General features: G+C 39.4%; 1 protein-coding gene across 2 annotated transcripts; it reads left to right on the top strand.

Annotated features, from left to right (window-relative positions):
* Nucleotides 1–231: 231 nt before the first annotated feature.
* On the top strand, nucleotides 232–10,817 carry LOC138007012 (uncharacterized). Of its 2 annotated transcripts, none has more exons than XM_068853677.1 (8): nucleotides 232–437; nucleotides 2,630–2,844; nucleotides 3,459–3,579; nucleotides 4,264–4,366; nucleotides 7,471–7,536; nucleotides 7,886–7,969; nucleotides 8,781–8,936; nucleotides 10,321–10,817. In XM_068853677.1, exons 1-8 carry the CDS (start codon nucleotides 318–320, stop codon nucleotides 10,560–10,562), a joined length of 1,107 nt encoding a protein of 368 aa, XP_068709778.1. In that variant the 5' UTR covers nucleotides 232–317; the 3' UTR covers nucleotides 10,563–10,817. The 2 variants fall into 2 exon arrangements, with proteins under 2 accessions (XP_068709778.1, XP_068709779.1); XM_068853678.1 differs by having other exon boundaries at nucleotides 314–437; nucleotides 2,580–2,844; nucleotides 10,321–10,711.
* Nucleotides 10,818–13,211: the final 2,394 nt, after the last annotated feature.

Raw genomic sequence — 13,211 nt, 5'->3', positions numbered from 1 at the left:
TTTATGGTACCGTAATAATATTGGGTCATATAACAAATCATTAATCGAGAAGCTCTGCTTTTTACCTCTATTATCACTCACCCAACGTCTTCGTTGTATGTTCTACAGATTTAGCTAGATTTCAAGATCATCTCACAGATCTCACAAGGAAACTTGTCGCAACGCTGGCTCAAACGTTAGTCTGCGGTAAATGTAAATTTAGATTACTATGTCATGTAGACTGTCATGTGTGTATTTTCAATATGGCGGATTACTTTAAACACAACGTTAAGTGCAAATCGTACCTCTTTTCTTAAAATAGTCCTTTGTCTGTAAGAATGTGGTTTCAGACACTAAAGACAAAGCACACGGTGCGTAGTTTTTCTACACAAAATGGCCAAGGACAAATGGCAGGACTGGAATATACAGATAAAAAATCTGAAGTACATGCTCTGAAGGTGTGTTTTCATGTTGAGTTTATGGAAGCCACTGAATATAATAGCTACCCTTGTATACAACGAAAGTATCGTCGTTTAAGTTTACTTTTTAAAGACAAATTTAAGCTTAAAGATTACAGACACACTACACGCGTGTAGCAATGCTATAAATCGACGCGCGTAGTGTAATTAATTATGACCGTCTTTGATACACCGAATCCGAGCTTGAGCTTGAGTGAGGCTCCAGCACTTGGCTAAGTAGCCTGACTTCTGGCTGTTATACACAATTGTGGTCTCATTCACACAGAAGCCCTTCCAGCTAATCCTGCCAAGCCGACCACATGCTGGAAAGGTCAGACCACAACACCGGGAACACTGTCCCCTACTCTTTTCGAATAGTGTGTGGGATCTTTAATGTCCCACAGAGTTAATGAACAAGGGTTGTGAGATGGGACCTCCGGCTTATCGTCCTTATCCGAGAAGACTAGAGAGTCTAACCATTTGCCGATGTAATTCCAAAGGCAGCACTTTCTCCTCAGCCGTGACAGCCCGGTGCTCAACCAACTGAGCCACCGGTGCACGGTAATGTCCACAAAACAAAAGAACAAAGCGAACATAACAATACCTAATTAGTAAGGCCTAATCGGAAAAACAATGGTTCTTTCGCCCTCCGCCGTTTTTGTCTGGTATATATGAAAGTCTTCCGAACGTTTCGCCCACCAGCGAGTTCGACCCATCCAAGTTTGCCCCATGCATTTCAGGTTCGACCCTTGTACCTAACCGCAGTCCCAACAAATCGAGGGTTTTTTCGACTCTCTAGTGTCTGACTTTAAAGAATACCACTTGAAATGGTGGATTTTCCTTTTGCTTTCTTAACTGAAATGCAAAGATGTTGTTAAGTTATCGTGCAAAGTATATAGTAAATATTCAACCACGCTTGATAGACTATCCTGAATTTGAATTGGTTGCCTGTGACTGAACAACATCAATGGCATATTCTTAAGAGTACACACAAGAGTCTACACAGTTTGGACTGGCCAAATTATGTAAGACTACTGTGGTCCCAGAGGTTTTATTTTGAACCACGAGAGAGCTGCAAAGTGGCGAAGATGAGTCTCGAAGTGGCAAGAAAGAGGGAAACCTCTTTCTCACCAGCTCGCGCCTCATCTTTACAGCTTCACAGCTTTCTTGTGGCTCAAGGAAAATCTCTGGGACCATGGTAAAATAACTGAAACTTGCACTCCAGCAAGGGCATACAGCTTCAGAGATTGATGACTGCCATCACGTTTCAAGACGAAACGATGTCACCATTCAGCAGCCTGCCACTTAATTTAAGAAAATGCACATGCTGACCCAGCCTTATCGAGACAGAAACTGTTACAGCCTGAAGCAAGGTCTAGAGTGTAGTTTTATCTCTCTTTATCCTTTTTTTTTATTTTTGTTCACCAATTTTGATTACTTATCTCTTCTACACACACCATGCACTGTGATTTATGAACATACATGTACATGTAGCTGATTAGTGTCTTTTAATTGTAATTAATTTAGTTAGATTTTAGCAGATGAAGAGCCACCTGGTGGAAATACTGTTAATAAATCATCATCATTATTATTATTCGACGTGTCTGCAGTTTCTCACATTCTAGTCAATCTACATATACTTGTAAGATTTTAGTTTGCTCCTGCTTCCTATTCGTCAGATATACCCAAAGTACAGCAACTCACTAATATGTGACAATTTTCCCACTTCAGAACTGAAAAGCAATCACTTAAAGGTCAGAGTTGAAGTAAAGAGTAAATGAGATGATTCTGCTTGGAGAGATTTATCCAGATTAATGCGTACTACGTAAGCCAGTTTTTTAGTTGTAGTCAGTTTAAATTTAAAGGCAAACTTGTTTCCGGTTGCATGAAGCGGTTCATATGCTGTACTTATTATGCTCCAAGGAAACGAGCTGGCGTTTATTCTTCAAACTTACATGTATGGATAGGGAGATTGCAGTTATGGACTGTGGGTCAAATTTGAAATGTGTGGGGGGGGGGGGGGAGTTGGGTGGGGTTGAACTCGCTGGGGGGGGGGAGCAAAATGTTTGTAATTCGTATATTGTAAACATATCTTGCTTATAAGTTGAATAAATCAAATGGAATCATTTATTCAACTTACAGGGAAGATAGATCATCTTCTCTGCTTACCTTGAAATTGTCGGCTTTACTAGAGAGAAATGGCACCTTTGATGCTCGAGGAAGGAGTGGCTGCTGCTTACTTGACGCTTGAAAATGGAGGCATATGTGTACTTGGAATTTCACAGCCTGGGAAAGGAAAGTATTTGGAGATCAGAGCTTGGGATGTAATGAGCTCACTAGGGTTTACTGCGAAAGAGATTACTGTACAAGATCTTCAAAGAAATGTTACAAACGATGGCAAGTTTAAGTGAGTAAAATTTTGTTAGATAAATCACAGGCAGACAACCCTAGGGATGCGAAAGCACGACTTCACTTTATTTGAAACACTTGTATTGGCCGATTCAACTAATCGAGGAAAGTGTTCCATTTTATGGACAACCTGATTTGATGGGTTTTTGGGACACGTGGTTTTTCCCTTCAGATCTGACGCGTCGTCAACTACAATAAAACTTGACAAGGCGTGGAGCTTCCACATCCGTTTCTCCATGTTCCAAAGGTTGCTTGCCTCTGGGCACGTGAAAAGTCAATAATTTTTCTAGTATCATGCCAAAAATCATAGGATTTACCCAGCTCTGCAACCACAAAATCCTTCTAGATTTTCAAGCTTTGCTCAGGTTTTTGTCATCATCATATGATTGGGTCACAAGTGGTCGTCACCATTGGAATGTGATCAAAACCAAATTAACCAATCAAAGAGCTCAGATTTCCCCCAAGGCTGAAGAGAGTCAAAATTATCAATCTGAGAAACTTGGAATTGGCCAATCATGTTGTGCATGATATCTGAGTAACTAACCCTCAATAAATTATTATAATTGACTTTGTTTCTGTATCTAACATGATTACAATGCGTTTCTCCATCAGGGCTGTCATAAACCTTCCTGAATCTCTAGGAACACCTTTCTCGTCAAAGATTGCTTCTTTTAAGGATTTTGTGTCTGTAGCTGTAACATCAGGATTGATTATCGTATGGAAATGCAGAAAGGTACTATAATAATAATAATAATAATAATAATAATAATAATAATAATAATAATAATAATAATAATAATAATAATAATAATAACCATCAGATAGGAACATTGCATTGAAGGAAATCGAAAAGAAAAGCAAGTATAAAGATTTAGAAGTTGAAATACAGAGAATGTGGCAGATGAAACCATAGTGCTCCCCGTAGTTATTGGTGTGCTTGGCACAGTAAAAAAAGGAATGGTAGAAAACATCGAGAAAGTAGCAAAGAGTGCTTCTGTGACAGAGATTCAAAAGATCTGCATGCTGAGATCAGCGCGAATCCTCAGAAAGGTGACTTGAGTGACTGAATGCCCCAGGTGCATGGTGTAGATGTTGTCGGTAAAATTAAATCCGTTCTCAGGTTGAATCCGTTTTTACCTAGGTTGAAGATGCACTCCCCCACCCCCAAAAAGGATTGAAAACACTATACCTTCCCTCAAACTCTCATTGCCTTATGCATCTCAACATATCTTCTTACTGTTTTGTATCATCTTATCCGGCGGTTTCTGTATTCATACACTTATCTCTTTAGTTACGTGAGTTACATGTACATAAACTGATAGACGTACATTTTTTATGGCACTAAGATCCAAATGGAACTTTTTTTTCAAATACAAGTATCTCATATTTTGATTTATTTTTATCTCTTACTTTACAGGTAGAGAACATTGCAGTCAGTCTTGAATTAATATCTGTGCTGAAATCCTCTATGACTGTACAAGAAATTGCATTCATCGAGAACCAGAATGTGCAAAAGAAAGGTATAATAATATGATTGCTTCATCTTTAGAGCGGTTTTCAATTGTGTCAAAAGTAATTAGCGAATTGCTTTGGTTCTGCACTACTTCACTTAGTGATTAGTTCAAAGTTCTTTCGCCATTTTTTCAACCAATTAGAAGTGAAACCAAATTAAGCAATCGTGGCTAATGCCTGTGCACATTTTCCTCACGCTTTGTGTGGGCTACGTGCAATTACTTTGAGTTTTGAATGGTTTACTGGATTGTCTCCCTCCCTTTTGATTGGCCAAAGTAATACTGTACTTTGGTTTTGGTTTTAAGACACTCGATTGAAACTTGCAGCTATTATTTAGAGGCTGGAGTAATCTCTTACAGCACAGGGTGTTTATAAATATACATGTACATGTAATAACAATTAAGGCAATTTTACTGTCACGCAAGTAAAATGTAGTTAATGGATTGTGACAATATTATCTGTACCCCTTTCATGACAGCTCTGTTTTCAATGAATCGTTTGTGCCGTCTAGTTGCCATTGGTCAGCAAACACTAAGGATTTATTGTATTCTTGCTTCAAACTTCGCAGCTTTGTTGTTGCTAGGAGGCTAGTATGATCCACAGCATTGGCGCTTTTTTCAAAGCTCTATTCACGGCTAAGAGTTGGCACGTGTAACACTAAGTTCTCTGGTAGTACAGCTCTTCTGACTGGCTATGCCAGCAGACATTTGTCTAGCTATAAAAGCATGTGAAAACTATTAGAGATCACTTAAGCCGCGGCTACACGAGCGATTTTTGTCTCGTGCCGGTGATGCGATTTTTTTCAGATTTTGTCGTGTCGCCTGCGCGCCAGGATGGCTACACTTGTGACAAATTTTGGCGACAAATTGAAGGCCGCATCACCAGCGCGAGCAAAAAATTGCTCGTGTAGCCGCGGCTTTATGCACAGTTGGCTCTCAATATATTAGTGTAGTTACGATTTGGTTTTTTCCCTCCCTCCCTCCCTCCCTTTGAAGTCAAGATTGGGCCTCGTTGTCTGTCAATAAACTCGGGACACTCGTGTATGGTGCGGTTACATGTAAGTCTGCGCAGCGACTTCCCCCAAGCTTGTTGGCTGCGTAGCCTTTTGAATATCGCCCACTAACGGATACTGTTGTCCGATCCAGCACATGCTGGTTTGCTTCCAGCTTGTAGTGCTGGGGAGATAAGTGAGGTTCCTTTGTCGCACAATCGCCGAAAGTCGCACAGGCTAACCTAATGCAAGGCATTGCTCCCCCATTAACACCAACTGGAGTCAATGTTTGATCATAACTAGTAGTTAGCACACAAACATACGGAACAGAGACATTAACAATGATTATAACGATAATATCAAACCATGTCAGAGTCAGTTGATTGATGTTGCAAACTGTACAAGTGAGGACCAAAACATTGCATTCAAGGAGGTGGAATGGGTGTACCAACTATTGAAGGTTGAGGTTGCAAGGATCACCGTTGTAACCTCTATCCAAGGTCAAAATCATAAATTATACCGATAATAATGTTATTATAATCGGCACATTGGGCTCGTGCAGTTCTAATGCATTTAAAAACTAAGCTATTTAGGGCAACTATACATCGACTGCAACATCTGCTGCAAACAGCACAAGGAAAGTACTCTCTAGTTACTAAAGTCTTTGTTGTGACGTGACAGTTAGTCTCTAGGGTTGCAACTGGTGCATTCTGAGCTCAGTAGATGGGTGGAATGATAAAAATAATAATTTTAAATCTGTTCAAAGTGATCTGAACAAAATTAAATTTAAAACAATAAGTTTATGCAAGACAAACTGGAAAACAACAGGTTTGACTTCTCAATGAAGCACTAATTTTTTACTGGTTGAAAAGTAATTTTTATTCATTTTATTGTATTATTTATTGTATAATTAGTAAATGTCACTTGTCTCTTTGTCGGTGACCTGCTGCACCAGGTGCAACCTTTTCAGGGCTTGACGTTGCGATCACTGAGGTCACCAATGCGATCGGATTTTATTCACTGGCAACTAACTTTTCACACTTAGTCGTCAGCCTGCAGACCGCAGGATATTATTATATTATTATTATTATTATTATTATTATTACTTAATTGACTGTTTTTTCCATAGAGTGAGTGCAATAAATGTCCAATAGCGGACTTGAAAACAGTGTTTATACATATCCTTTCAGATCTGCATCATTCGCGAAGTGACATCCAACATTTTCTAAAAACTCTTAATTTTATTTGTAAAGTGTATGTAATATATTTTGAATAAAAGAAATAGCCTTTACAACTTTAAAATACATAAACAAGCTAAACCGCATACTTGCGTGTACGCCTCGTCAGTTGTGTTTACTTGGTATTAAAATAATCGATTTCCAGCTTACGTGTAGTATACACTGCAGCACTTTTTCCATTGACAACTGTAATTCTCAGAAATAATGAGAAAGAAATGAATTTGTTGTTCTTAATGAATCGTGTTTTAAAAAAAATTTAAAACAGGAGGCTACGGGTAGCCTACACTTTGTTCCAAGGATTTTTAGCTGACTTCTTTTAAGTTCACATTATTTTAGTAGGTTATTTTTTTGTTACAATATCTTAGTATAATCCACATTCCGTGACGCAATGATAGGGTTAAGTGCGATCGTGGATATTTGTTTACATTTAAAACTTGTTTCCCATCACGCACACAATTCTTTATTTCCCTGTTAACCAGTGTCAGGTAGTCTTCCGTGGTTTAGTGGTCATCGCAATTGCCTCTGATGGAAGAGATACCGAGTTCGATTCCCACTTGAACTGCCTCCTACGAGACAGAGAAATTTTACGCATGCGCAGCCATGCTGATTGAAGAGAAAGGGGATACTTATTGGTCGGATTGAATAGCTTTGTTGTTGTTTTTGAGGGGACTACTGTATTCCATCTGTTTACATAAGAACGTTTTTTTGATGAGAACGAGCTGGTCATTTGTTTAAGGGCAAAGCTTGTCATGATAGTATTTGTTTCGCTTTTACCTACAGGTAGCAATTATTTGATGGCAACATTTAAGAATAAAGCGAAATAGGGTATGCCTATGCCATCTTGTAAATGTCGAAAATATGTGATGCTTTCATTTATCCATAGGTCCTCCATCTGTTGTAGTTGGTGAGTCTGGAGGAGTCCGAGTTTACACAGCTGCCCAGCAAACTGGTATTGATAGCCTACCCTACTCTTTTCATTCCATGATGTTTTCTTTGATAGAAAACTGTTGGTGGGGATGGCTTTGAAGAAACTCACATGTCATAACCATTACTTTTTCGTGTTAAGGGATCCCATACATGTCGAGATGTGAGAAATGGATGACATTCATGACATTTAATTGTTAATAGTGAAGTTATATACATATAACTTTTATACCTTTCTTCATTGATCCACTGACAACCTTGAAAAAATTTCGCTGTTACTAACTTAAAAGCACCTATACTTGTTTTATTCCTGCATAAGTTTTTTTGTTTGTTTATTTCGCCTTTATTTTTTTTTATTTTTTATTTTGTTTCAGATGTGAATGGTGTTGCCACTGACTTGAAGTTTGTTCCTGGTCACATTCCATTCCCTGCATGTGATATTGGAAATATTGTTCAAGGTTGGTTAATGTTGATCAAAAGTAATATCTTTCACTAGACCCTGACCAGTGGCAGCCATAATCTCTTCCTTGTTTCACCATGAAGTATCTACCTTTTTTGCCTCAATTTATTTGCACAGTGATCATTTTACATTTGTACATGATCTCAGGACAAGTGTGGCGTGTACATATTTTTGTGTCATTTTCATTCTTTTAGGCTAATACCTTAAACTGGTTGCTTCCACATCCTTGTAACAGTTTTTGTTTGCCAGTTTTGTATGAAAAATTCATGTTTTCCTGATGTTAAATACTCCTTTGCTCTTTAATTTAGAATTTTTGCATCAGTAAGTCAGTTAAACTTACATGACATTTTAAGTGACATGAAACTTTAGTATCAAATATAAAATGTTAGAGGCTTCATGACTATCCCCCATGTGTTTATGGGAACTCACCTTTTTGCTAGCATAAAAATGATTATTTTTACATCCCCTTCCCCTAATTTCAGACTTATTTTTTGGAGAAGAGAAACAAAGTGTCAAGTGTAAAAAATTCGATTTGAATGATGTGTTTTTGTTTAGTTCTTTAAAACACCACAATCGCTGCTTAAAAATTTGCCCTTGACAGTTAAGTGCCGCTTTCCCCTACACGGCTTTTTGGAGTGAAAAAAAACAACAACAACAACTACTTTGAATTGGGCTCACAATTAATGCACCTCGCTTTTATTCAAAACGTTACAGTGTACAGGTATATCTTATTTAAAAACTTACACTGTATTAACACTTCTGAAGTGATTTTTCTCTTAGTCTCATCAAAATCAAATTATTTAACGCAGACATTCAGTGTGCATCCCCTAGCAGCTGTGTGCTTTCTGATACCTCTGGTCGGCTTTGGTACCTTCAGCTTCCACATCTGCGGGAGATTGTTTTGCCTAACAGGGAAGCTGGACATCAAGTGTTTGCTGTTCAGCCAAGTCACAATCAGGCAGAAGGTTGGTTTCATCTCGCATCTTTCGAAAATTAGAAATAACTCATACGACTGACAGCTAGCAGAAAACACATGCAGGTCACATGTTGTCGAACTTTCAAATCATTGCAGGTGACCATAAATCGAGGAAACCCTAACCCTAATGCTTTAAAGTGCCCCTGTGACCAAAAAATCAATAATTATTCTTATTTTCCTTTGGATTTATGTTCACTAAAACACTAAGCGACCAAAGTTTTAAGCCTTGATTTCAAAAAAGACACCTCTTTATTTTAACTGGAATTTTTTCTGTTTTACAGTCCGCCAATACTAACTTTAAGATCGTGGGAGAGCTGGATCGAGGAGAAAATGACCTAAAAGCCTCACTAGTTTAAGAATGCAATGCGTCTGTACGCCGCAAAATTAATAGGCAGCACGGAGGATTTGGGCTGTCAGACTTTTTTAAACTCGCGTATTGCATATATAACAAGCTACATTCACACGCTGAAACTTTAAGCTACTGAGCCTTTGATGTCACGTTTCCTTGGATCCCACCCTCTGGGAATCCTCTGGGTGGTTTTTGGTCGAGATTTTACAGTACGAACCATTACCATGGAAATGGTCCGTTTCCATATTTTTTTCTCTCTCCTGGGAACTTATATGTAGTATTCTGGATATACGTATCATTGCATGATTGTGGGGACATCAATGAAAAGTTGATATATTAACGCCGTGTGAACACTGTGTCTGGTCAATGTGTTCATATATATACACTGTAGGCCTTGTTTTTAGCACAGCTTTATCCTTCTTTTTTTTGTCTTCTCAGTCTTTCTCCTTTTCTCAGTCCTTATGACTGCATGTCACACACGTCCCGTGCCAAGTCTTACCATTTTTGTCTGTTCTCTGCAGCAATGCTTCATTGGTTTATTACCTGAGAACTCTTCAGAGCAATTTTGCAAGTCTCTATGAACCCTTTGAACAGTAGGCCTTTATGGCTACAATTGTAGTAGTTCCCTTAGGTAGTTGTAGTTCGCCTTACAGATCTACAATCATCCATCCTGGCCAAGCGTGGCCAAGCTAGCGAAGATTTTTTTTTATGTCTTTGACACCAGCACTTATCTCTTCTGAAGGTGACTTCCGCTCTGGTTGTTGAAACGTCAGTTACTGCCAACAATCTTTCTCAGGGCTCCATTTACCCAAACGATCAAATTCCATCGAGGTATTGTTCAGTGAGTTGAAAATTCGTTCCTTTACCGCTTGAATGTTACCATGGAAACTCTTAGAGCGAGTGCATCTAGAATAATGATAGGTAAAGCATGAAAAATTAAATTAAAGTGGAACTGCTAGCTATCATCAAGTGCCTTCTCCGAGCATGTTTTTCGAATGTTTTTAATGTATTTTTTTTCCCTTAGGATGGCTTGCAACACTTGATCAAGGTCAAACAATTAACTTGTATAGACTCTCTGATGCCATCAAGAGTTCTGAGTCGGGTCTGATAGCACAGCCATGGCATGTTATTCTGTCGCAGCATCCCCTTAATACACTGTCATTTCTTGAAGACAATGTTCTGGCCGGCGGATCAAACTCTCTAAAATTTATATCACTTTGGGTAGGTATTAACAACATTGGTTACAAAAGACTGGAGCTTGCTTGATTCTAAAGCTACATTTCTTTGCCGTATGGACAAAAAGCAATGAAGTTTGGCTTTCCTTGAAGGAAATCAATAACCAACCAAGAGACCTGCTCCTAATTGGATCTCAGCTGACTTATCGGTAGAACTTTGCATCAAGTGGCATCGTGGATTTCATGGGTTTCAGTGAAGACAACAAACGCTGGCGGGTTCAGATTTGTTTTTTTCGTTCATAACGGAAACTTTCTGAATTAGAGATTTTCCATAAGATGGAAAAAAGTTCGGGCAATAACCAGACTTATCTCCTTTAGGGAAAAGGAAAGGAAAGGAAAGGAACTTTATTTAAGTGCATGTCAGGAGCCTATTACCCGGAGCTTCCATCTGTATTGTATACTTGAGTCAACCCTGTCCCGTATCTTTCTATTTTTAGAACTACTACATTTTGACGTATGTGATGTATGTGACTGAGAATATACGTGAAGTGGTTCACATACGTCACATACGTATGTGACGTAATAAATGGCTGACCATAGGTCTCCTATGATCAGCTATTGTTGGTTTTCACTCACGTGATCAACAGCCACGATTTTCAACGAAAACTAAAACATGATAATAGAGTTCAATTCCCGGAGGATTTGGTCGGGGCACCGACATGGCTGCCTTTTCTTTGTTTAGGGGCACCAACATGGCGGTCGTAACGTCATGTGAAAACCAAGAATTGTGAAAACACCCAGTAAAGCCCCCTGCGAGGTGCTTCTAAAAAAAGAAAGATACGGGACAGGGTTGACTCAGAGGATTAATATGGAAGATGGAGGCTCCGGGTAATGGGCTCCTGGTGCAAGTCTAATCTTCTAGCGCTGTAGAGCACTAATCGGGGACACTGTAAACTGAAATTAACAAGTTAACGCAAACCAAATCAAATGTTGGTTTTTGAGGAGAGAGGAAAACCGGAGTACCCGGAGAAAAACCTCTCGGTGCAGAGTAGAGAACCAACAAACTCAACCCACATATGACGCCAGATCTGGGAATCGAACCCGGCCCACATTTATGGGAGGCGAGTGCTCTCCCAACTGCGCCATCCCTGCACCCCGGGGAGGAAATCTAAAATTCGTACGACACGGCCCCGTCCAGTTTATTGAAACCCCCCTCCCCCTCGCGGCTTTATCCCTTCGAAGAAAATGACAATTGAGAGCAATGAAGTATGAAAGGGAAATTTTGTAAGGAAAAAAGAAAGAAAGCCATTTTTGCAGTCGTCTGTCTGCCTGTCATGAGTCGAATAAACTGAAAAGGCTTGAATTTAACATATTATTAAAAAGCAGTGGAAGTGATACATTGCAACCAAAAAGTAACAAGCATTTTGACTTGGAAGCATTCAAAAGAACGAAGGACACAAATGGCTCGGCAATTTGAGGCGCGGTAGCAATACCACTTCTCTAGTGATGCGGATTAGTGGTACAGGAAAGGGTTAAGGCATACTATATTAAATGGATGTAGCGGGGTAGTTTTGCCTATGGTTTTGGCTTCCGTTGAGATTACTTTCTCTCCCACAAGTTGTGTTGTCGGACAGTTAATTTTGTCAATAAATTGTTCATAGTCCAGAGCAGTATTGTTGTTTGTGACCGGTCTTTTGAAAACCTGTGCGGAAGTTATCTTCAGTTGTCTTTAAATGCTTGTGTGTGCATGATTACTGCTTCCCTGCCTTGACGGACTTTAAAAATGTGCTAAATTGAAACCACATCTGATAAGGTTTTCCAAACCTGTCAAGCAAGTCAGACCCATCAAAGCCCAGTTCGTGGGCGAACGGGTTTTTCAAAAAAAATGGGGAGGGGTAGGCTTGAGAAGGAGTTTATTCAGTGTCATAATGCAAAAGAGATGAGCGGGCGAGAACTAGGTTGCCAACTTAGACAAGGGTAAGTTCAGCTTTTTAGTTTATAGCACTAATTCTGTAAGTCCTGTTAATATCAAATACAAACAAAAGAGAAAATACACAACCTGGCTGAATTTTCCCGTGCTTCAGAGGCTTAAACCACAACACCCACGCGTGCCACGGCAGAGAACAAGAATGAAAACCTCATGGTTAGGGGGAGAGTTAACTCCATGCATTTAGAGCCCTTCTTTGTCAGGATAAAGGAAAATAGGCCACTAAATTCTACGAGAACGTAGGTCCAAGATAAGTTATGCTGGTACAGAAAAAAAAGCTTGAAAGAAAAGAAGGCACAACAAATTAATAAAAGTGATGAGGAGGAAGGTGTAAGGCCTATTCAAGGGTTTGCAAAAAGATCCCATTGAGGGTTCGGGCTGAAGGCAAAGCCTCAAAGGATCGCGCCTAAAGCTCTGTGCATCTGACGGAAGGGCTATTTAATCAACAGTGACCTGATGGCCCTCCAGCTCTCTCGACTTTTCTCAAACATTTAGATGAGCGAATCTTGCAAACGAGGAACACCCAAGCGGGCGTTAGTTCTGGAGAAAATGTGGTTTGATACACGTCGGAGACCGAAATGACTATTAAACTCTTAATTGAATGAAACAATGAAAGAGTGAGATTTAATTCTTTGGTGTAAATGCTACTGCTGCTGCCGATCCTGTTTTTTTTTCTGTTAATTCTTTTCTGTCAATAAAGTCGCATCAGGCTGTTATCGCTTTATCTCCAGGCTACTCTGTTTCTGGTAGCCA

This window comes from Montipora foliosa, chromosome 6 (assembly GCF_036669935.1).
Source record: "Montipora foliosa isolate CH-2021 chromosome 6, ASM3666993v2, whole genome shotgun sequence".
NCBI lineage: Eukaryota > Metazoa > Cnidaria > Anthozoa > Scleractinia > Acroporidae > Montipora > Montipora foliosa.
Note: the sequence above shows the minus strand (reverse complement) of the source record. Positions and strands in the feature narration are given on the sequence as shown.

Coding starts and splice junctions, on each gene's coding strand:
- LOC138007012 (XM_068853677.1), top strand. CDS start 318: ATGTGGTTTCAGACACTAAAGACAAAGCACACGGTGCGTAGTTTTTCT. Junction 2,845..3,458: donor ACAAACGATGGCAAGTTTAA/GTGAGTAAAATT, acceptor TTTCTCCATCAG/GGCTGTCATAAACCTTCCTG. Junction 8,937..10,320: donor AAGTCACAATCAGGCAGAAG/GTTGGTTTCATC, acceptor TTTTTCCCTTAG/GATGGCTTGCAACACTTGAT.